The sequence below is a fragment of the Alosa sapidissima genome, chromosome 21 (assembly GCF_018492685.1).
Source record: "Alosa sapidissima isolate fAloSap1 chromosome 21, fAloSap1.pri, whole genome shotgun sequence".
In the NCBI taxonomy this organism is placed as follows: domain Eukaryota; kingdom Metazoa; phylum Chordata; class Actinopteri; order Clupeiformes; family Clupeidae; genus Alosa; species Alosa sapidissima.
In genome coordinates, this window is record NC_055977.1 from 11592061 (window position 1) to 11615497 (window position 23437).

Genomic DNA, 23437 nt, shown 5'->3' on the forward strand with positions numbered 1-23437 from the left:
AATTTAATAGTGTGTTTGTTTTAATTGAAATTGTGTGGGTGTAAAGAAATATTGGTATATTTACAGAAGAGTAAATGTTGAAAAGCTGCATGTATGTTAAGTTTTTGACTACTAAGCAATTGCCTATATGACACAAATTGAGTGGAGCCACGTTTACGTATATATAGATATATAGATAGTACTCCTAAGTGAACTTATAAGCAGAGTTGAGTTCCATATGAAACCTGTGAAAAAGGTGGTTATAGCTAGAGCTAATTAGTGGTAAACTAGCATTAAGGTCTGCGCCAGACACCCAGCTGTTTCCGGTTTCAGCAGTGTTTTGCGTCACATTGAACGACCTACCTGGCATGGCTAGCAGCTCCAGAAGCTAATATTTGATGCATGCACAAAATATGCGAATGACCCCCCCTGTAACAGCGGGAGTGGCAAGCTTGTATTTCCTCCGTCAAGTGGCGATAACCTTTTTAACATCGGTATTAGTGTGGCGCAGCTGGCGAATTAATCGTACGTCAGGTTAGCTAGCTGGCTAGCTTTTGTGTTAAATATTTGATGGTTTACGTATGTTCGTAGTTGGTAAACAAACCTTGGAATACACTGGTTTCACTATCACGTGTGGGATACAATTTATGTAATGCTAATAGAGAATCTAACAGTTAAAACCAACCAGACAATATAAAAATAAACACCGCAACGTTGTAATCTACCGCTAGTGATTTATGATGCGCTGTCGGTTACATTTCCTGGAGGACCGATCTCCGTAAAAGTTTCTGTGACCGAATCGTTAGCATCTTTGCTCATTGCAGGTAAGAAAAAGTAAATCGTTTTTGTTTTTTTAACTCGAGCATAAAATAACAGAAGCTGTTAGGGGCATGCAGTGAACATTGGCCTGTAAGGTGGTTGAATTAACTAAATGTATATTGGTTCGGATAGCTTGTAGGATGGAACGTCTCCATGTTTACTTGAGGGTTACATTTGAGGTTCTAATGCTAGCTGCTAACGTTAACGTGTCGAGAAAACTTTTTGGTCGATTTCAAAGTTGTCTGCCTCTGGTAATGCACAGTCCCGTTTGTAAGTCACCCCTTCCCCTTACACTGGATTCAATGCCTTGTCAAAGAGTAGTTATGCAACGTATTGGGCACTATTGCATTTACAAATATCTTGTTAGGCGTCAAGGGGCTAATTTATCGGGCGAAAGGTCGACTTGCTAACGTTAACGTTTAACTTATCGTTAGAAGCTAGCTTTAGTGGTCACACGCCCAAGTATATAATTTCGTTGCTGACATGTAATGTTAGGGTGTAACCTTTTCTTTGTTTCGGTCCGAAAGTTTAATCCTCCTCATTGTATCTGTTTTTTTGCCTTTAACGTGTATTGGTTCTAACGTTAGTTATTGTTTTATTAATCCGTTTTATGAATTTTAAACACACAAAACCATTCCTCCTGAAATTGAAAGCAACTTTTTGTTATATCTTTTATATAGAGTCTTCTTTGTGAGAGGACCAAGCGGCCAGGAGGGCTGTCATGACGTCTGTGACCCAGCGGGTTTGGGGATGGGTGCGCCCTACCCTGGTCTACCGGCCATGGGGGGATAAAGGTAGCCCCAAGAAGTGTGTGATGGATGACAGCAGCCCGAGGACCAGCTGGGGTTGGGGGGGTGTCTTGTCATGGGTGTGGGGGGCGCCAAAAGAGAAGACTTACCACAAGGCACTGACAGAGGAGTACTGGGAGGCAGCAGAGGATACAGTACAGCACAGGGAAGTGGAGGACTTGAGAGCCGGTTTTGGCACTCATGAGTGTGACGGCAGACCCCCAGTGAAGAGTGCCTCACGGTGGTGGCACGCCATGCTGCCCACCTCTTACCTGCCCTGGTCTAGGTTGGCCGCCTCCGATGGAGTCTGGCAGCGTAAGGTGGCGGGGTGGGGAGAAAGCTCATGGGACAATGATAAGGTGGACGGGGATATCTCAGACTATGACACCCCACCCCCATCCCCTACACCGTTCCAGAAGGCTTCGTCTTTTAGTGTTTTCTCACGGTCCTGGGAAGGGGAGATCTTGCCGGAGCACTTTGACATCTGCTTTAACTTCCTTCGACATCTCTTCGATCTGTGTGTAGTTGGCCTGCTCTGGGCGGTGTCCCTCCCCGCTCGTGTGTTCTTGGACGTTTTGGGGGTGCAGGGCGCCTTGAAACTCTGGCTGCACGGCATGGCCATGTTCTTCGTCTCCGCCGTTGGCATGGCGTCACTCCTGTGGGTGGTCCAAGAATTCTTGCCGCAGTTTGCGTTGGTGTACGGGATCATCCAGGGGCTGGTCATCTCCGTCAGCGTACGCCAGAGTGTCATCACTGGAGAGGGGGAGCAAATGGAGGAGAAGAAAGGACAACAGGAGGTGGTGGAGACGAGTGAGAAGAAACTGGAGGTCGAGACTGACATGCAGAAACCAAGCATGGAGGAAAGCAGCAGAAGAAAGATTAAGACTAAGTTACTTTGATTAGAGGTGAGTGTTGTGTGGAAGTTGCCTCTTCATCTGTGCTCACCTTTGTTTAGTTCAGAAATAGGCTCAACACCTACGCAGAGCAGATTATCATTATTTAAACATAACTTTTCCCCCCCAGGATAATCATGATGACAACATGCCCACATTATCTGATAAAAGCATAAAATATCAAAATGTCTCCAACACAGCCTATCTCTTATAACCAGGGAATAAATGTTGACTGGAATGCTGGCTGCAACAAGTTTATAGTGTACTTTTGTGAGTTGGATATTTTACTTGTGTTGGGCATTGTGAATTCAAGCTGCAGTGAAAAGTGTTTTTTCCCCGTTGAATGGGCCTTTGAAGGCATGCAGCTGAAACCAATGGCCATGACATTATGAGGTTAGTTGGAAAACAAACTGAACTAATGGTGTTACATGGATGCCTTTTCACATGGGCAGTGCTACTGTAATGTGCAACCTGAACAAATGATGTTGCATGGATGCCACTTCAGCAGGGCAGTGCTAGCCTTACGGACTACAGGCTGAACTAATGATTTCAATTCAAGAGAAGCATTGGACAGAAATAATGAAATAAATTGAATGCCCCTTCAGAACACTAATGCAGCACTTGATTTCCGAGTGTCGAGGGAGAGTGTTACTGAATCGGTCCTGAGAATAGACTAACACAGTTCTACCTCCAAACTGATCCCAAATTAGACCTCGGGAAGTAGGCAACCTCAAGGAGAGCAGTTAGGATGTAGGGCTGGTAAATTAGATCAAAGAAATCTGCTTAGCCGTTAAACATTCTTTTAATGCTTGCCAATGAAGTGCCCTATGCATGATTTCATTACACACCAGCTGTAGAAAATGTTTGACAACACTGAGGCCACCTGCTCAAACCGGCTGGCTGCTAGACTATTAGAAGCAGGTGGCTGACAGTTGTACAGGGTCTTTTTTGCCTACTAACGTTATCTGCCGTCCCGTCTACCCATGTGCTTATTCTCTTATTTTTTCCTTGTAGGACTGGTGGAAACTGAAATAGATGAGCCGTGTGTGTGTGTGTGTGTGTGTGTGTGTGTATGTCTCATGAGTGTCAGGAGTTTTCTCTTATTCTCCTGTCCGTGCTTCTCTCTACAGGCTGACTGGATCCTGGTGCTTCTGCACGTGCTCCATCCAGGGGCCTCATTGCCTAGAGCTCTACACGACCTACACTCCACTTAACTTGGCGCACGTCACAAAGCCACTGCAGCTTTCTGCTCCGAGGAAAGGATTGAGACTCTTCTTCAATGTGACTTAAAGGAAAACCTCACACTATTACCAGCTTTTTCCATGTGTATGTCTTTTGTCTATTTTACTTGCCCTAGATGTTCGGTACAAGCTGTGAATTGGAACATCACACATTTTGTTCACATTAAAATCTATTCCATTACTTATGAGTATTCATGAAGCTTTTGGGTAGATCAGCAGTTTTAGCAGGTTCACTTTATATATCCATTTATAAGGAACTTTGGGTCATATGAAACTGGAAACTAGCAAGGAGTCCAGTTTACATCCACAATGGTGACATAATTTAAGTATTCCATATAGCACAGAAAGCATCTCTGTGAAAGGACACCTTTTAAAGAAGGGAATTTAATTTTTTTGTCTTGCACTCAAATGACTTGAGCTACAGCCTCCAGATCTCTTCGCTACAGAACTCCCCTCTCATCTTCTGGCAGTCTTCCCACCAGCCCTGCTGATTGTTCATTTATGGATCCTGCTGATGCCCAGCACTCCGTTTGATATGTATAAGCCCATCTGCATATACAGGAGAAGAATAGAACCACTGCCACAGTCTCTGCACGTGTCTTGTCCCACTATTGCCTTGTGATTTCGACACATTTCATGACCCGCCTGTCGGCCAGCGTGCATATGTTTTTGTCTCTATTCCCCAATTTTTGTTCCCCTTGGGGAGACGTTGAGTTAACTATTGGACAACTTGGACGGAGGTATAATGGATTTGATGACCTTTTGATAGACTGATTTCAGTGCTCTTGTGTAGACATAGAAGGCTGGGGTGTACTGCTGTATTTTTGCTTCCATCGGTATGAATTGTTTTTATTTTGTGGGAAAGGTATTTGGGGATTTTGTCCTAAATGTGTACTGTATGTTTGTTCATGTGCCATAGGCTTATTATATTTGCATGTCCTAACAGTAATAGCTAGACACACACACAAGAGTAACTAAGATCTTTACAGCCTACTAATATTACACATCATTTTATTTACAAAAACCTGTAATATATCAACTAACTGACATTTTTTAAAAGCAGGGTCTTTATTCAGGTGGTATGTTAATTTCCATTTGGAATGGAATGGCCTTACTGACTAATGCAGTAGCCCATTGTATTGTTGCATTTTTATCAGTTTATATTTACCATGAAGACAAGTTCAGTCGTTCAGTTATTGTATCACATGTATACAGTTACCACATCTACCTATAACCAGCACAATATCTTTTTTACTGTTTATTTCTTGCACATTTTTTGTTTTAATATAGCTTTTTTATGTTAATCTAACCTTTATGCATGTTTAAGGCTGTTGTAACTGTTTTGTGCGCACAGAACTAAGCTTTAAACTCTTTTCTATATGAATCTCTTTTTTAATCCTTGTATTATTGTAATACTTTAAACACTGAAGTCTCTGGAAAAGACAAAAAAAAACTGCTTGTGTCCTCATATGCTTTCACCTTGTGGATTTCTTAGGAATGCAGAATAACTGCTGAAATGAAATGCAAGAGGCATACACAGATGTGGTGACTCCGGAGATGTGTTAACATTTGTTTGTTTTGGGGGGAGGTTGAGATTGTAGAGGTGGATAGAGAGAGGAAGGTACAGAAAGAGGAGGTGAACGTAGAGGAGGGAAGCCGGTCAAGTTCCTCTCCTAGATGTTATGCTGTTCTGAGCCCAGTTGTGTTCTGGACCGAGTGTGAATAAAGATAAGCGTCACTCCAGTGTGCATGTGACTGAATTGTTTTGGTTTCTGATGGATCACAGAGATGAACAGATGTACAATTGTTTAGTGTTAATCTGATATTCACTGCAAACTCCTCAGAATTGGCTCAAAGGGCTAGACTGAGCTTGCTCCTTTGGGCTCATATCACATTCCTGTGGCGATAGGACTATGCGAGACTGTGATGAGCCATTGGGATTTGCTTGCTGGCATTCGTCAGGCAATAGCCTGGAATAAACCTGCTGATGGCTACAAAACAAGTGGCTGGAAATGGCTGCTCTTTACTTGACTTATTTATACCAACAGTGCCCTGGAGACAGCAGTTATCTTCACTCAGCCTCCTAGTTTTGTAATGCTAAATATGTCATCTAATTGAGCCCAACTACCCTTAAAAGATTAATCTGGAAGGTGGAGGGTCAGGTGGTGGCACTTAAGCTCTACAAAAATGTCCTAACTGGGCTTTTCCAAAATTGGTAAGGATCCAGTACATCCTTTGGAATATATTAGAACAGACAAAATTACAATCGCAGGTCAAACCTCTTTATTCACATTAAATCTGTTATGTTTTCATTATATACACACATGTGCATCATCTGTTAAGTAACATCAGAGTACATACATACTGCAGGTTTTATTGTAGAAAATGGTGGCATATACTGGTAGGAGATTCCTGTGGTGTGAGGCTAAGCAGTCAGATGTGGAACACTGATGACCAGGTGGCAGAGTCCAGCCGAAGCTGGGCAGGAGACATGAATCACAAACACGCCATTTCAGACAGCGATTAGCCATGCACCCACCCTCATACACACACACTGACTCTCACACCCAGGCTGTCTGGTGCAGGGCAGGGCCACACCCTGAACTACATGCATGTAGCATATTAATTGGCCCTTAACTCAGCTTAGCAGTGCTCTGGGACTGGAAGTTTCAAATGTCATGTGATGTTCTTAGGATGAACTCTGGTTCCGTCTGAGAGACCAATCTGAAGACTACCCTGTCAGAAGCCTTTTGTTTTTAAAAGCAGTGGTGTGTGAGATGCTGAGATTTGTGTTCATGTGTGAGAGCTAAGACAAGAGTATAGGGAGGTCTGCCCACGAGAGCCAAGTCTCATGTTTGATCACTGAATTATTTATATAGATTTTGTCTCACAATTAAAAGTTGAAAGGAATCTAAATGTGTTAAGATCAGCACTGTTTAACGGGCCGATATATTAATGCCAGCTGCTCAGGCTCTTCTCTGCTTCCATGGGTGAAGCCTCATCAGATTACAGATGAGTGCTTTAGGAATCAAACGTTTATATACTCACAGCAGGTGCAGTGTGCACCTTTAACACACTAAGCCATAAGCTAGGTCACACTCGTATCAAGCACACAGATTGTCAGAACTATGTGGAGTCTGCAGCAAGTTGCCAGGGCTTGTGTCCATGCAAAGCTGTTAGGGAATTCACAAATGTGGTCAACTCTTCATGGTCTCGAGTTGCTTGTTATGTTATAGAGTAGTAATATTAATGGGTTTTTCTTTTTTTTCAGTATTTAAAGTGTCTAATTTGGTCATGTTAAATTGTAAAAAAAAAACTTGCAAGCTCCCGCACACTGTCTTCATTTGCAATTGTAACTTTAATTTGCAATGTTTGCCTGATGATGATAAACATTGCAAATTAAAGTTACAATTGCAAATGAGGACAGTGTGTGGAAGCTTGCTACTTTTTTTATGTTGATGACCCTGTGGGCTTTCTCTGACACACCCGTCCCAAGGAGGTGTGCAAAAGAACTCAACGTTCTCAGTCATATTAAATTGTAAAGTGATAAGATGAACATCACCACAGGGACAGTGCCAACGGCACTTGGCCAGGAGGCCAAAACAATCCAAACCTCTTGAAGCACAAGATGCTCGGCATGGAGACATTCCCACTGAGGGCGCCATCTAATGAAATTACTAAAATTCACTCTACTTAAAGCTAATATTAAGACAGATAAATAAATAATACGGGAAATCAACTATGTAAAAAGAGGCAAAACTGACCTATATGTACAATTATTTAACCTCACCCCACCCTTACTCTCCTGCCACACACATCCGAAGCATTGTGATTGTGAAAACGGTTTGGTTCTCTTGCATCAGAGCCTGTGTCTGTGTGTGATTCTCATTTTCTCTCCAGGGAATGCAGTGACTGAGTGCAATGAGGGGTGAGTAGAGCTATCTTTATGACGGTCACAGACTGCAAACCCCCACCAGCCGGCCACCAGCTACACTGACATGCATCAGTGGGTGTGTGGACCTCCAGAGCTAGGGGGAGCTGTACCACCACCACCGCCGCCTCCTCCACCCTCTCTGTGCCGGCTCCCATGGCCCATGATGCAATGTGCACTCCCGCACCCATCTTCGTCCTCCCCTTCACTCTCTGTGGACGACTCGCCAAATTGACGTGGCTTCTCATATATACAGCAACCTGCAGATCACAAATATACACACAGTCATGGAACCTCTCCAAAACAAAGATTTGCTACACACTAGAGACAGCATTACAACAGCGATACACATTCAGGATACAAGAGTACACACACCCTCTATTATGGACAGAAGGCATGGCATCCACATAAACACAGACATCTATAAAGAACATTAGACACATTCCCATATTATAGAGGCCATAACACAGGTAATATAGTTATAGATAAGGGACTGGATCAAGTTCCGCTTCAACCCTCTCTGATTGGATTGCTGCTGATAGTGACTAAGTCAAGACTCCATTACACAACAATTTTCTCTCAAATATTCTAGTGAAGCTGTGAGCATGAGACCTCATTGGTGCTGTACTAAATGCAGCAAAACTGAACAGGCATTTTAGACATTCACTCAGAATACAAGATTTGACAATTGAGAGAATCAAAGGCCTTTTTTCTTCTAAGAGAGGGAGTGACGTTTATAGGCTTAGTACTCATATACACTATGTTAGAACTGATGTGCACGATTATGCAAATAGCCTCGCGGTCTATATAGCTGGACTGGAAGGACTGTCAGCCTGCGTCTGACACTCACATTTTGATGATCTCCTGCCCAGATGTTCGTTGTCAACCGTGTCGCTGGACCACTCCACCTTCTTCTCAGTTTTCCGCTTCCTGAGTTTTATGGTCAGACTTCGACCCTCCTGAATAACATATTCACGATTGGTTATCTTGTTCAAGTTCAGCTTTATAACCAGTGTTTTTAAATAAAGATGACCAAGAATTGGTTTACATCATTTTTCTGTCATCAGTCAAAATATGCCCATCTACCAATCGAGCGATCCAATAAGTAAAAGCGATCGCAGTTTAATCAATGTAATGGTTAGTTACATGCACATCGTGAAATTATTTCTTGCGGATCGCTACATGGCAACCTAGATAACGTTAACGACAGGTTGCAAACTAGTAGCCTCGCGCTAGTTAGCTAACGTTACTCACTTCGTTTTAGCTTGATAGTTAACATTAGCAACAAGCTCACAATGAAATAGCTTACGAGATGTAATAATAGAATGACAGAAACGGTATGTGAACCGAATAACCAAAGCAAAAGTAATGAATTACAAATGTCAGCCCACTATAAATAGCAATATAGCACTATGTACCTGCTGGGGCGGTGGCGGTGTGTTGGTCTGGACCGTCTCCGTTATCGTTTCACTAACGTTAGAAGTACCTGGGACCTCCGCCATGGCTGCTAACGTTAGCCAGCTAACGGTACTGCTCTCTTTCAAATCAGTTAGGTACTGAAACGTGTTCTGCTGTCACAAAATGAAATTATTAAACGCTAGTTGTGTTATAACACGCGCTTCCACCAATTTACTACCGCTACTGTATCATCTCGCATAATCAGTGCGTCGAAGCAGTGGTACTGCATGAGTTGATTGTTTATGCGCTTAGTTTGCTTCTGATCGAACAACTTTCACAGACGGACCACTTCCGTTCATTAGAAGGGGTGTTTCTCAGATCTGTGTTCGATGTGCTACATATACATTATACACCCTGTCTCATAGAGCTAACATGTGATTCCACAACATAAGTTAACGTAACTTGTTGGTAAAGTAATGTTGGATGTTACTATCGTTTTGTATCGATTCAGGGACGAGATCTGAGGTGACCTATTATTCAGTCACCAGAAAAATATATGGATGCCGATGTACTAGAATGCTATGTTTTAGAATGACAGCTTCCTCCAACATGTCTGCGCCCTACTGCACATATTAAGAAGGTAGGCCTATGTCATATTAGCATAAATTCTCATGCATGTATCTCCTGTCATTCATATCAGTCATATTTCGCTGCATATACACCCAAGAAGAAAATATTTGGTCGTTAGTAGCTCATGAAATACAAGACGGAGGTGATCAGTGTCACATCCAGGGACAACGCATATCAAGAACGCCCCCTCCAGTTTTCTTTTGTGGTAATTTTTGCATTATGAGCATCTACTGCATACACTTCTACTAACGAATCTCTCTCTCTCTCTCTCTCTCTCTCTCAAGACAATATTAGATGTCTGAGGATGTGGAATCCCATGTGTAGCCTGCCACTGGGGATCCGGCAAAGTGGGACAAACCGAGTGTGGAGAGTGTGGGGTTGCAGACTCTGTTCTCAGAGTCCTAAAACCCCCATCCAACAGTCCAATCCCACATTGCGGCCTCAGGCTGAGAAACAGAGACGGAAACGAGAGAGAGAGAAAGCCATCCTAACCAAGGTAACTGACCTTGAAAGAATCTCAGTTCACAAAGGCGCATGACGACTTTTTCAGCACACACACTATAATAAATAACTTGCCACATAGCCAACTCATGTCATGGACACACTACTTATATTGCACTCACTATGCAGCACTCTTCAAACATGCAATTTGTATTACCCCTGAAAAACCATAATGGCATACAGTTGATTGACTCAGTGACACTTGCAGGGTGTTGGAAATGAAGGCATAAAATGGACTGAAAAGGATAGGATAATATACAGCGCTTCCACTGTACCAGGAGAAAAGAAAGGTCTCATTTTATCTTTTTTTGTGGCCAAAAAATAATGATACTGATGATAATGCATGTTCATGTTTAATGTCAGTTCAGTGACACATGTGATCTAAACTGGGTTGTTTGTAGTTCGCAGTGCTCTTGACTCACTTTGATCCTGTTTTTTTTCTGTCTCTCAGACACCACTGTGCCCTTTCCTAAGGCCTATAGTCCAGAGTATGTAGAGTCCTGTTGGTATCAGTGGTGGGAAAAAGAAGGGTTCTTTACCCCAGAGCACCATGTAAGAGAGTTTGCCATGAAATTCATTGTATTTCATTATATGCATGTTACTACCACAACACAATTTGGTGTGGAATGTCAAAGAGATGCTGGCTGCTATGTCATTCCTTTTTATTTGACATGCTTATTATATCAGCAATTTTGTGTTTTGTTAAGATGATGTTGTCTTAGTTGATCCCCCCCCCCCCCCCTCTCTGTCTCAGAGGAAACTGTCACATTCTGTCAATGGAACTTTCTCACTGTGTATCCCTCCCCCCAACGTGACTGGATCTCTCCATCTGGGCCATGCCCTGACTGTGGCAATTGAGGACACCCTCTCCCGCTGGTCAGTGGCATAGTTTGTCTTACGTAGGTCACGGACAGTCCATGTATACTATGTAGTGTTGTAGACAACCAGGCCAGAATATGTGACATTTCATATTTCTATTATTCAGGCGACGGATGCAGGGCTACAAAGTGCTGTGGGTACCAGGCTGTGATCATGCCGGAATTGCTACACAGGTGTGTGACTGGCTCAATATGTTTCATGAAGTATTTTTTTTTTACTCAGTTAAAGGAGAATTCCGGTGTGATATTGACCTAAAGTGTGTTGAAACATGATACCGAGTGTGAACGTATGTCTCATAGCCCATCTCGGCTATGAGACATAAGGGATCAGATTCCAAAAATTCAGTGGAAATGCATATCATGTTTCAATACACTTTAGGTCAATATCACACCGGAATTCTCCTTACAAATTACAATATGTGTGGTTCAGAACATGAGTCTAAACATGTGTTTATGTGTGTGTGTATGTGTGTGTGTGTGTTAGTCTGTAGTAGAGAGGAAGTTGCTGAGGAAACATGGGAAGCGTCGGCAAGACTACAGCCGAGAGGAGTTCCTCCGGGAGGTGTGGAACTGGAAAAATGAGTGAGTCCTAGCCTCCTTGTCCAGTCCTTTTTTACTCTGTTTGTGTGTTGTATTGTTCACCTGACCATTAATCATCAGTGAAAGTCAATAATTGTATGATGTCCATGTTAAAAAATCTTAATTTTAGTAAAGGAGATGAGATCTATGAGCAGCTGAGGAAACTTGGAGCCTCCCTGGACTGGACCAGAGCCTGCTTCACCATGGACCCAGTAAGGAGGCAGAACTCTGGACATGTACACATCACCTAAATAGAGATGGAAATACAAAACACACACAGACACACACACACACAGAGAGAAACACACATACACACACACACATTAGTGTTAGGCCAGTGTGTGACTGATGTGTGTACACTGGGTTTGTGTGTGTGTTGTAGGGTTTCAGCAGTGCTGTGACAGAGGCCTTTGTGCGTCTGAGTGACTCTGGTCTCATCTACCGCTCTGAAGGCCTGGTCAACTGGAGCTGTGCTCTGGAATCGGCCATATCTGATATAGAGGTATGTCCATCTCTACGCCTCCTGACCCTGTCTATCTGCAATTAATCTGTTTCAATCTACGTATCTACGATGCATTTTAGTTACGGTTTTATTTGCTGCCTTTTAAAATATCTAAACATATTGAAATATGCTTTTTGACAATAGGTAGACTCCAAGCAGTTGCCTGGTAGGACACTTCTGTCAGTTCCTGGTTATGAGCGCAACATTGAGTTTGGCACAATAGTTACATTTGCATATCCTGTTGAAGGACAAGGTAAGTGCCCTGGTATTTAGAATTGTTTCTTGTGTAACTAAAAGAGGAGGTTTGTGCGTTTACCCGCATGGTTGTGTGTGCTAGATGGCGAGGTGTGTGTATCAACAACGCGGCCAGAGACCATGCTGGGAGACGTGGCCATAGCTGTGCACCCGGATGATCCTCGATACACAGTAAGTCCATCAATGATGTATACACACGCCACACTTATAAACGCACGTCATACAAAATATATATCAATACAGGTGGAATGCAAACACACTGCAGACTTAAGTAGGCTCACCGACAGAGCCATTTCTCCCAGACACACAAACTGTACACATTGCAGAAAGATTAACTGCTGCTTTGTGACGCTGCTTTGGGGTGGCTCTGAAGTGATGTTTCAGTTGCTGAAATTGCTGATGCTGAAAATTAAAACCCATCTCTGTGTGTTAGATTCAACTTTATTGTGATTGTGCAGAGTACAAGTACAGAGACAACAAAATACAGTATTGTTTTTCTCCTGTTGAATGGTTTGTTTTGGTATAAGAAGGTAATCTCTTTGGTAATGCTCAGCTCTCTGTTCCCTTATTCAGGCACTCCATGGCAGGCATTGCAGACACCCCTTTACTGACCGCCTGCTGCCCATCATCCCTGATGCGTCAGTGGACATGCAGTTTGGCACAGGTACCGAAGGTTTAAGGTTTAGGGCCCTGCTCTTTCAGGCCAAGGAGACTGCGGCCTTTAGCGAGAATTTGAATAACAATGTTTCAGTGTCTGGAAATCTTTTCACCCGGCCTCCTTCATTTTCTAATACACACATGCACACACAAACACAAATATAACCATGCTCATGTGGAAACACACACAAACACACATACTTTCAAATCCTCAGGAGCGGTAAAGATCACCCCAGCTCATGACCATGCTGACTTCCTGCTCTCCCAGCGGCATGAGCTCCCACGGCTGACTGTGATTGGTGGAGATGGGCTTATGACAGCTCTCTGTGGACACTGGCTTGAGGTAAAACACAGCAAGCTGCACCCTGTGTGTATCTATAGTGTCTTTCAATGTGTGTGTGTGTATGTGTGTGTGTGTGTGTGTGTGTGTGTCAGGCGACTCGCACAAATACCCACTTTTCTGCTTGTGTCTAGGGATACCAGGAACCTAGCGAGTCCCTAACTTATTATGTGCATACCAGAAGTGGAAGGATGGATGTGTGAAGCTAATTTGAGTGAGTGAAACCAGGGAACGCCAGCTTACCTTTTCCGTGGCTAGCTTAAACTCTGACACACTCGATTGGATAGCCCAAGCTGTTATTTAGGCCGTAGTTCAAGTTTTATTTAAAATGTTTCATTAATGTCTAAAGGAAACGGAAGGAAGGGGATCCAGTGACGAGATCCAACAAGTACCGCACAACTCCAAAGTTGTCCACACCAAACAAACGCTCCCGCTGTTCGCTGTAGAATCCCGCGTCCGACTGGTCTCTCCATAGGCCGCCCACCAGTGGCCTATATGCAATTAGGAGAACAGGCAAACTCGCGTCCCCAGGTGTATGGAATGTGTACGTTTTAGTGTGCTGTCTAAGACTCATGCACCTAACTTCCTAACTGTGTGTGTGTGTGTGTGTGTGTGTGTGTGTTTGGATAATCTTTAGTATGACCCATTCTCATTTAAAGCTCTATGTATATTTGATTGTGTCTTGATCAGTTGAAGGTAGTGTCTCTAGGCTAGAAAGCAAGTTTTCATGCTGGCTTGCATAATCAGAAAAAAGTTTGATTCCAGTATTTCACTGTTTGATCCTCTTCCTCCTGATATCTTTCCCCTCTCCTCTCCACCTACCCAATTCTCTGTATTTAGGGTGTCAAGCGATTTGATGCACGGATGCGGGTGCTGGAGGCTTTGACCGAGAAGAAGCTGTTCAGAGGGATAAAGGATCATCCCATGGCTCTACCCATCTGCAGGTCTGTGTTCTAGCACAACTGTAGCCGTATACTGGCTAACTTGCACATTTTTAACTTCAGGAAAGGGCCTCTAAAACCGTGTGGACCCTGAATGGTCAATGTGAGCCAATTCAGTTTTCTAGTGCCACTGATGCGTTATGCCAGTCTAAACAGGACAAATGCTCTGGATTTGCTCCACATCCATATGTGGTACTAAATTGAGATGTATGAATTCTATATATGATCATATGACTGGTATGTAAACACATGGATTGGTATTTAAAAATATGTGTGATCACATAATTTGGGTAACAGTGGTATGATATACAGCATGTTATGTATAAAAATATGAAAAAAGACAGTAATGTGATATGAAAATGATTATAGGCATATATCCAGGTATTGTACTTAGCCTTTGCTGTAGGTTCATCAATTCTACTGTTTTACTTAAAACCCCTCCTGTTGGTGGAGACAGCTTGTTCTAATGAATGTAGCTGGGCTGACCTTAAATGACCTTCATTTGAATGACCTTGAAATTACAGAGAAATTCCTTCTCTATTTCACAGTCGCTCTGGAGATGTGATTGAACCACTCTTAAAGAGACAGTGGTTCGTCAGATGTGAAGAAATGGCGAAGAAAGCTATACAGGTGTGTGTGTGTGTGTGTGTGTGTGTGTGTGTGTGTTTGTTTGTTTGTCAATGCTCACATGTCTGATTGTAATATGTCTCTCTTTCTCTCTCTCTCTCTCTCTTTCTCTCTCAAGGCAGTGGATGAGGGACAGCTTGACATTCAACCTCACTTTTATACAAAGATCTGGAAGAACTGGCTTTCCAACATCAGGTGGATATGACTACACACTCTCTCTCTCTCTCTCTCTGTCTCTCTCTCTCACACACACACACACACACACACACACACACACATGTACAGTACACAAAGACCTGGAAGAACCGGCTTTGCCATACAAGGAAGGTCAGCTTCACCACACCTTCACTAAGACACATCCAAAGTCCTGGACTAACTGGCTTTTAAAGGACGTTTAAAGATACGAATAAGAATCTAGAGGAACATAATACACACAAACACACACACACACTGACCTGGGGGCAGTGGTTAGGTGCTGGTGTTATCTTAAGCTCTCTGTCTGGTCTCCCTTGTTGATGTGTGTTTGCGTATGACACCTTTAACTCCGCCTAATGACTAAATAGTATGAACTCTTCAGTGTTGTTGGGAAAGGTGTATGTGTATGCTGTTCAAATCAGGCGAAATCAGGTTGGAATACCGTCTCGTAGGATTTTAGGGGCAGCCGTGGCCTACTGGTTAGTGTTTCGGACTTGTAACCGGAGGGTTGCCGGTTCGATCCCTGACCAGTAGGCACGGCTGAAGCGCCCTTGAGCAAGGCATCTAACCCCTCACTGCTCCCCGAGCGCCGCTGTTGATGCAGGCAGCTCACTGCGCCGGGATTAGTGTGTGCTTCACCTCACTGTGTATTCACTGTGTGCTGAGTGTGTTTCACTAATTCATGGATTGGGATAAAACAAATTTACCTCACAGGATCAAAAGAGTATATATACTTATACTTTATGTGACTGTAGCTGTTTATGAGAATGTAGGAGCACACCGTTATAAGTGAATGTATTAGGGAGGTCTATTGACTGGGGTGTAAGTGAGACATGTAAAGGAAAAGTGAAGGTGAAAAGTTGGTGCTGTGTGTTTAATTGTCTTGCCATCTCCTCCCCCTGCCTGCAGTGACTGGTGCATCTCCAGACAGCTTTGGTGGGGACATCAGATTCCAGCCTATCGAGTGTCTATGCCACACGCCACTACCCAAGAGGTGGGCTGAGCTCATGTTTACAATCTCAGCAACCAGAATAAGAACAGTAAAACAAGCATGCTTTCACAGCAAGAATCTAAAGTATGTCAGTTGAATTGCAGTTTTGTGTAACTGTCTATATCAGATAAAATCTACTTTAGGTGTCACAAGGTAAAGGTGTTCACATCACATGTATTCATTCTGTGTTGTTTAACTGTATAGTGTTATTATGTTGTAAAGTATTGGGTTTGGATTATGTTTAGGGATGTATTGATATTGATGAAATGTGAAGTGAAATGTGAGTTTGCTCAGTGTGTGTTTTCCTGCTGTGTGTTTACAGGAGGAGTTGTGGGTGTGGGGAAGGAGTGAAGCTGAGGCTCGTGAGCGTGCTGCGGCCAAGTTTGGAGTGGCACAGGATGGAATCTGCCTCACACGGGGTGAGCTACCAAAACTCTCCACTTCCAGGCCCTTCCAAACACCCCCACAAACATTCCTAAACAGTGCTCTCATAGAAGTACTCAGAATTGATAGAATCCTCTCGTGTTAAGTTAAGGACTAAAGTGGGTTACTGCAACAAAGTCCCCTGATGGCCTAGCCGATGTATGTTGAGAACGTTTCTGTGCTGAGATGTTCCTTCATGTGTCCCTCAGATGCTGATGTTCTGGACACCTGGTTCTCCTCTGCTCTCTTCCCCTTCGCCATGCTGGGCTGGCCTCAGCAGGTACTTAACAGCTACCACAGTCTGCCACCTGTGTCATGCCATGTTCTAATGTTCCAATGGCTTTATCTGTTACTGTTCTAACAACTGCTTTTACAACCACGTTCTTAATCCTTATCCTAAAGTTTTACATAACAGTGTCATTAATTAGATGTGCAGTCATTATTGGACTGTGCATCAATCTGAAGTAGTCACTTTTGGTTGTTGTTCCTCTGGCAAAGAAACAAGTGCAGTTCCTAAGTTCCTGAAACGATTCTTGAACAACAAAGTTCCTGTGTTTATAAATAAGCTTAATGAAAACTTGTGTGTGTGTATATATATATTCTTACCTTGACTGTCACTCTGTCAGACCTCAGACTTGGAGCAGTTTTACCCCAACTCTATGCTGGAGACAGGAAGTGACCTCCTCTTCTTCTGGGTGGCAAGGATGGTGATGCTGGGCACAGAACTGACTGGCCAGCTGCCTTTTAAACAAGTATGTGTGTGTGTGTCTGTCTGTCCATCTATATTTCCCTTTCTTTCTCTCTCTTACTACCTTCTTGGGATAAATGCAGAGACCAAATTTCCCTCACGGGATCAAAAGAGTATATATACTTATATACTTATACTTTCTTGGCTCTCCCCTCAGGTGTTACTGCACTCGCTGGTGAGAGACAAGTATGGCAGGAAGATGAGCAAATCCTTGGGTAATGTTGTCGACCCGCTTGATGTCATACATGGAGTTTCACTGGAGGTGTGTAGCGCACACAGACACACACACACAAAGTCAGGCTTGTTTTGGTTGTTTTTTTTAAGTAATATGATGCCCTATGGGTTAGTATAAGATACTCCCATGACCGTGATTAATGTTGTATTATTTTTAACAGTCCTACCACTGACTTGGTTTGAAGACAATGGATTTTGTTTTTTCATTCTCAAATACAAATACTGGCAGCCACGTTGAGTCAGAGGCTATTTTGTGCTCATTAATTTGTACACTCACCTGTCTTCATGTTAATTTGTACTCCATTTGCTGATTATAAAATTGCTGTCAGCCCTTCTGCTCTCACACTATGAATGGAATGTTTCATTGTACAATTCAGCAATTAAAGTACATCAAACATGGAGTAATCAATTGCGGTGAGGAATTTGAGTGTGCTTGTGCCACGGACATGGATTGCCTCTTGCCCAAAAAGAACTTAATTAGTTGTTTGACCAGATATAACAAGAGCCATAATTAACTCTCTCTCTCTGTCTCCTCCTTCACTCCACTCTCTTTCCCTCATCTACTCCTACTCCTCACTCCGTTCATCTTTTACTGTTTTTCACTCCAACTTCTTATTCCGTTCTTTTTGTCCTCCATCCTTCTCTCCCAGCGGCTGCAGGAGAAGGTGAAGGAGGGCAACCTGGACCCCAGAGAGAGTGCTGTTGCCATGGAAGCGCAGGTCTGTCCGAGTGCCGTGTCAATGACGTGTTGGATGTGTGAAGTGTCTCATCACCTCTCTGATCTCTGTGTCTGTGTGTGTTTCAGAGGAAAGACTTCCCGCAGGGGATACCTGAGTGTGGCACTGATGCCCTGCGTTTCACTCTCTGCTCCTACAGAACCCAAGGTGAGTTTCTGGATTTCCACTGCTCACCTCAGTCCTCCACTTGTGGCTGCTACGCCCACTTGTAGGGTTGCCAACTTCCTCAACCCCAAATGACCCCCCCCCCCCCCCCCATTAAAACAAAAATATATATATATATTATTCAAATGGTAATAATGACAGTAATTTTGAAAAAATATACAATTCTTAAGAAATGCTACCGATTTGATGCTGTTTAACTCATTTAAAAATGGTGCACTGTCACTTTAAGAGTGTTGTCTAGGCTACACGTAGGCCTATTCATATTATTTTGCCAGCTCCATTAAAATATAGCCTATGGCTAATCCACAAACTCCGGTTACATTGTTTGTGCCACATTTATAGCACAGTATTAACAATGATAAGTATACTATTAAGTTGGTAAACAACCTTCATTCCTTTGGAAATAGAAGTACGGTATGTAATGACATGATGCTACCTAGATATTTTGTGGTTACAATTAAAAGTGAATTATGAACCTGGTAGCCACCTATCTGAGTGGAATGTGTTTCAATTGGCATATCATGTGCTTCATGTAAATGGTTAAGGAAACGGATTATTGAAGACTTTAAGACCTCCATTACACAAAGGCAAAGACCACCACTCTTCATAATATATCACAGTCTAAATCATAGGCTGCACGCACTATGTCACAAAGTGCCCTCTCACATTTTAGAAATGGTCAGTAATGGGAACCGGATAACTCCGCAATCTCCTCTAGCGTTGTTTTTGTTGTCCTTATGATTTCCTTTGAAAAGTTTTTTATATTAAAAAGGTGGAATCAATTATCAACAATGACAAGCCAGCTGGAACCTGCTACCCTCTCTTCCTCTCGTTCGCGTTCCCAAAAAAAAATGATGCATAACGTTCAAGTTAGAACTGCTGCATAATGAAGACTGGGAGAGGACCCAAAAAGTATCATCCTTATGTAAGATGCTGTTGCTGCATTTTGACATTGTAATCGTTCTGAGAAGACTAAAAGGCAGTTTGCAGAAAAGCTTCTCTGGCTAAATTGTGGTGCTCCCTCTGTCCCTTGGTGCCGTACGCACAGTGCGAGATGCGCGTGGTGGTAGTGGCGGCACTGGGCACTTTGCTCTAGATGCATTTACAGTAGCCTACTATTGGCCATTGACAACTTGACAAGGCCGATGAGCTTTGGGATTTCATTTTTTTTTGGCAGAGGGAATATTGCCATCTACTGTACAAGCCATGCCCCAACACAACTTACAATAGCAACTTAGTTTTCCCAAGAAGTCTCCCATCCAAGCACCCACACCTGCTTAGCTTCAGTAATGCAGCAGAGACAGTGTGTGTGTGTGTGTGTGTGTGGTGTGTGTGTGTGTGTGTGTGTGTGTGTGTGTGTGTGTGTGTGCCCCTATCTCCCCATCTGCACACATTTGTGTATGAACACATCTGTTTTTGTGTGCTACTAGGTGAGGACATTAGCATGTCCGTGTCCCAGGTGCTCAGCTGTAGGCATTTCTGCAATAAGATGTGGCAAACAGTACGCTTCACTCTGGGAGTCCTGCAAGACAGCAACGAGCCAGTCAAACCTCTGGACCAGGTATGCACAAAAAATGACAATAGGGTCATTCCACGTCAGTTCAACCAGGGCCCACGCACTTAGGTCTCAAAAAATTCTGAAAATTACCACACTGCCACCTGTGGTTGTATAGAGTAACCTGTGGTAGCTCTATACAAAACATATTGATGTCAATGGTGCATTTTGCCCATGTTCAGGGTGGATAGTGAAAAAGAAAGATTTGCATAAGACAAGTCAAATTGGTGTTTTTAAAAAGAAAAGATCATGGAGAATAAAGAAAAAAATATTTAAAAAATCTTTGTATATTCCCACAAGGTGTTTAGGTGCTCTGAAAATGAGAACCAAAATGATTTTTTAGACTTTCTAAGGTCTGCTGTTCAGACCCTGAAATGATTTATTTTCTGTTCATTGTTTTTTGTGAGAGTGTTTCTACTTATCTCAGTAAGGAAAATAAATCAAGAGCCTATGTTGAGTACAAATATGTCTTCTGAAGGCTTAAACAGAGCCCAGCCAAAAACTCCAATAAAATTTGTATCAACTTTGAGGGACAACTATGACCATGCAGGATTATCCAGACCAAACGTGACAATTTTGCTACATACTATTCCTATTTATGTACCAGCATGCACAATTTGAGCCTCCTACATGGTTTAGTTCTTGCGCTGTGGGCTTTTTTGACAAAAAAAAGAGGCCGAACAAAATCGACACCCCCTCCCCCTGTAAAACTGGCTGTATCTTGGAAAGTATTGATCTTACATAAGAGTAATTTTACAGTGTGTCTCCTAGGTAACATGGGTACACCTGGTAATTTTTTCAGAATTTTTTGAGACCTAAGTGCGTGGGCCCTGGTTGAATTGACGTGGAATGACCCAATAAGCATAAATAGAACATATTACTAGTCTCACAAATCAAGAGCCAAAGATGACAGTGAGTATCAAAATGATCAAGAGGAGAAAGTGCTGTTTGTGTGTTTGTGTGGCTGTATAACTTGTCTCATTCCATCTCCCTTTTGTGTGCCCCCCCAACCTCTGTAGATATCTCCTATCTCTAGTATGGATCGTTGGATCTGCTCACGTCTGCTCAGCACATTGCGGCAGTGTGAAGAGGGTTTCCATGGTTATGAACTGCACGCTGTCACCGCAGCCCTGCACTCGTTCTGGCTGCACAGCCTCTGTGATGTCTATCTGGTGAGACTCTTCCTCACTACTTTCTTGTTACAACTTTCATATTATTATTCCCTTTGTAATGCTGACTCTCTCTCTCTGTTCCTAACTCTCTTTTCCACTCTCTCTCTCACTGTTCTTAACTCTCTCTTCCACTCTCTCTCTCTCAATGTTCCTAACTCTCTTTTCCACTCTCTCTCTCTCACTCTCTCTCTCTCTCAATGTTCCTAACTCTCTTTTCCACTCTCTCTCTCTCTCACTGTTCTTAACTCTCTCTTCCACTCTCTCTCTCTCTCTGTTCCTAACTCTCTCTTCCACTCTCTCTCTCTCTCAATGTTCCTATCTCTCTCTTCCACTCTCTCGCTCTCTCTCTCTGTTCCTATCTCTCTCTTCCACTCTCTGCAGGAGTGCATTAAGCCAGTGTTGAGCTCGCCAGTCACAGCCACAGAGGGTGATGAGAGCAGAGTGCATGCTGGGAACGTGACAGAGGTGGAGAGGTGTGCAGCACGCTCACTCCTCTATCACTGCATCTGCGTCTCTCTTACCCTCCTCAATCCCATCATGCCTTTCATCACAGAGGAGCTCTGGCAGAGGCTTCACCCATACAGTCCCCTGGCCGACCACCATGCCACCAGTCTGTGTGTGCAGCCCTACCCACAGTCTTCTCAGCTGGTCAGAGAAAATATACTTAATACACACACACGCACTATTTTGAAAACTTTTCTCATCCCAAAATATATCTTGGTCCTTGTACATGATCTTTTCTGGATCAACACCCAGATACTGAATGTCTTCTCTCCTGACTGCTCTTGTTAATGGTTCACTGGTCTTGCCGCACACAAACACACACACACTCACTACTTTTTTTTGCATCTCCTTCCCATCAGGTCAACTGGGACTTCCCTCAAGAGGAAGCAGACTTCAAATTAGCACAGGAAGTCATCCGTGTGGCAAGGTCACTGAGAGCCCAGTGTCACATGACTAAAGAGAGGCCTCGGTGTAAGTCACATGGTCTTACTACTTGCTAAGGGCTGACCACATTTGTTGTTATGTTAACTTGGGTGTGTTAACCCCTAGTGTTCACAATTTCTCACGTGGTTGCACTTGTTCATACACATTTGCAGTCTTACATAATCGTGTGTGTGTGTGTGTATTTCAGTATGGGTGGTATGTACTCCGGTTCAAGCTCAGACCTTGCAGTCGTTCTCTGCTGCTGTTGAGACACTGGGCCGCGTCTCTGGCCTGCACTTTCATTGCCCACCTGAGGAGGGCGCCACTGCCCTGCCCATATCTACTCCACCCCCTCCTGAAGGCTGTGCTGTGGGTGTGGTTAACCACACCTGCCAATTGCATTTGGATGTACAGGTAACCTTTGAACATCCCCTCTGTCCTGTTCTCATGATCCATATATCACTTCATCTGTTTCTATATATGTTCCTTCTCTCTTTCTGTAAATATCCTCAGCGCTCTTTCTCATCTGACCTCTTTCTCTCAGCATCATGTTGCAGTTGACAGACAGGTGGCATCTCTGTTGGAACGTAGAAGCCGTGTACAGCCCAAGCTGGAGCAGTTGCTTGGTCGCATCGTAACTCCAGGCTTTATGGAGAAAGTTCCTGAACGTGTGAGGCTGGACACAGAGCAGAGGGTGAGGCACTAGATAGATGGATCTGTGTGTGTGAGTGTGTGAATACAAAAGAAAAAGTGCATGCAAGTTTGTGTTTGTTTGAAAGATGGCTGGACATTTTCTCAATAAACACATTTTCCACATTTGTTTTATAATGTGCATCTAATTGGGTGCATTTTATTTTAAAAAAAGTGTTCATGTGATCAGTTTCTCCTTTTTTCTGTGTTGGAATGCAAATATTTAGATCTTAGCCTTGAAGCAGGAGCTAAAGAATATTGAGGAGCAACTTCAAGCATTGGAACAGATGAAGAAAAGCCAGTAATGGACTATTTGATGGGCGTTGCAGGGCCACAAGGGACGTGGATGTAAAGTACAGAATGTTGGTGTGGAGCTGCTTTTGTAAATATCTTTTGGCAAATAAAAAAACTCTGATCTCTGTGTAGCCTATCTGTATCAGTATTAGATCCCAGAGCTATGATTTACCAGGGGGGGTGCATGGAGTGCAGGTTTGTTTAATTTGAAGATGCCACTTGGAAACATTGGCAGGAATAAATGGAGCTGTATTATCAGTCGGTGTCAACTGGTGTATGTGTGAAACCATAAAGCAACATTACATTATACCTGTGGCCTGTGGTAGCACATACGCCACCGCCTCACA

The 23437-nt window shown here is 43.2% G+C and overlaps 3 protein-coding genes across 6 annotated transcripts; 2 read left to right on the forward strand and 1 right to left on the reverse strand.

The window, feature by feature from the left end:
- The first annotated feature begins 301 nt into the window (after positions 1 to 301).
- On the forward strand, positions 302 to 5468 carry c21h6orf47 (chromosome 21 C6orf47 homolog). Of its 4 annotated transcripts, none has more exons than XM_042076047.1 (3): positions 302 to 813; positions 1481 to 2491; positions 3610 to 5468. In XM_042076047.1, exon 2 carries the CDS (start codon positions 1520 to 1522, stop codon positions 2483 to 2485), a length of 966 nt encoding a protein of 321 aa, XP_041931981.1. In that variant the 5' UTR covers positions 302 to 813; positions 1481 to 1519; the 3' UTR covers positions 2486 to 2491; positions 3610 to 5468. The 4 variants fall into 4 exon arrangements, 3 of the variants coding, with proteins under 3 accessions (XP_041931981.1, XP_041931979.1, XP_041931980.1); XM_042076045.1 differs by having other exon boundaries at positions 303 to 803; positions 1479 to 2491; XM_042076046.1 differs by lacking the exon at positions 302 to 813 and adding an exon at positions 933 to 1068 and having other exon boundaries at positions 1479 to 2491.
- A 512-nt stretch (positions 5469 to 5980) lies between these two features.
- Positions 5981 to 9385, reverse strand: ppp1r11 (protein phosphatase 1, regulatory (inhibitor) subunit 11). Its single transcript, XM_042076052.1, has 3 exons — positions 9070 to 9385; positions 8502 to 8610; positions 5981 to 7911 (listed from the first exon to the last, which is right to left on the reverse strand). Exons 1-3 carry the CDS (start codon positions 9151 to 9153, stop codon positions 7724 to 7726), a joined length of 381 nt encoding a protein of 126 aa, XP_041931986.1. The 5' UTR covers positions 9154 to 9385; the 3' UTR covers positions 5981 to 7723.
- A 38-nt stretch (positions 9386 to 9423) lies between these two features.
- Positions 9424 to 23217, forward strand: vars2 (valyl-tRNA synthetase 2, mitochondrial). Its single transcript, XM_042076022.1, has 30 exons — positions 9424 to 9689; positions 9964 to 10175; positions 10389 to 10470; positions 10632 to 10732; positions 10935 to 11056; positions 11166 to 11232; positions 11543 to 11640; positions 11768 to 11849; positions 12020 to 12139; positions 12284 to 12392; positions 12477 to 12565; positions 12968 to 13058; positions 13267 to 13394; positions 14232 to 14335; positions 14881 to 14962; positions 15078 to 15154; positions 16064 to 16148; positions 16468 to 16564; positions 16778 to 16848; positions 17195 to 17320; positions 17474 to 17578; positions 18201 to 18269; positions 18356 to 18434; positions 19883 to 20013; positions 21027 to 21179; positions 21561 to 21827; positions 22043 to 22154; positions 22315 to 22520; positions 22651 to 22800; positions 23024 to 23217. The coding sequence occupies exons 2-30, from the start codon at positions 9984 to 9986 to the stop codon at positions 23099 to 23101; spliced, it is 3273 nt and encodes a 1090-aa protein (XP_041931956.1). The 5' UTR covers positions 9424 to 9689; positions 9964 to 9983; the 3' UTR covers positions 23102 to 23217.
- Positions 23218 to 23437: the final 220 nt, after the last annotated feature.

Excerpts from the sequence above, each read along its gene's own strand:
- ppp1r11 (XM_042076052.1), bottom strand. The coding sequence starts at position 9,153 with ATGGCGGAGGTCCCAGGTACTTCTAACGTTAGTGAAACGATAACGGAG. Across the intron at positions 8,611-9,069 it reads CACCGCCACCGCCCCAGCAG|GAGGGTCGAAGTCTGACCAT; the intron begins GTACATAGTGCT and ends TATGTTATTCAG. Across the intron at positions 7,912-8,501 it reads GGGCAGGAGATCATCAAAAT|GTTGCTGTATATATGAGAAG; the intron begins GTGAGTGTCAGA and ends TGTGATCTGCAG.
- c21h6orf47 (XM_042076047.1), top strand. The coding sequence starts at position 1,520 with ATGACGTCTGTGACCCAGCGGGTTTGGGGATGGGTGCGCCCTACCCTG.
- vars2 (XM_042076022.1), top strand. The coding sequence starts at position 9,984 with ATGTGGAATCCCATGTGTAGCCTGCCACTGGGGATCCGGCAAAGTGGG. Across the intron at positions 11,057-11,165 it reads GAGGACACCCTCTCCCGCTG|GCGACGGATGCAGGGCTACA; the intron begins GTCAGTGGCATA and ends TCTATTATTCAG. Across the intron at positions 12,393-12,476 it reads ATATCCTGTTGAAGGACAAG|ATGGCGAGGTGTGTGTATCA; the intron begins GTAAGTGCCCTG and ends TGTGTGTGCTAG.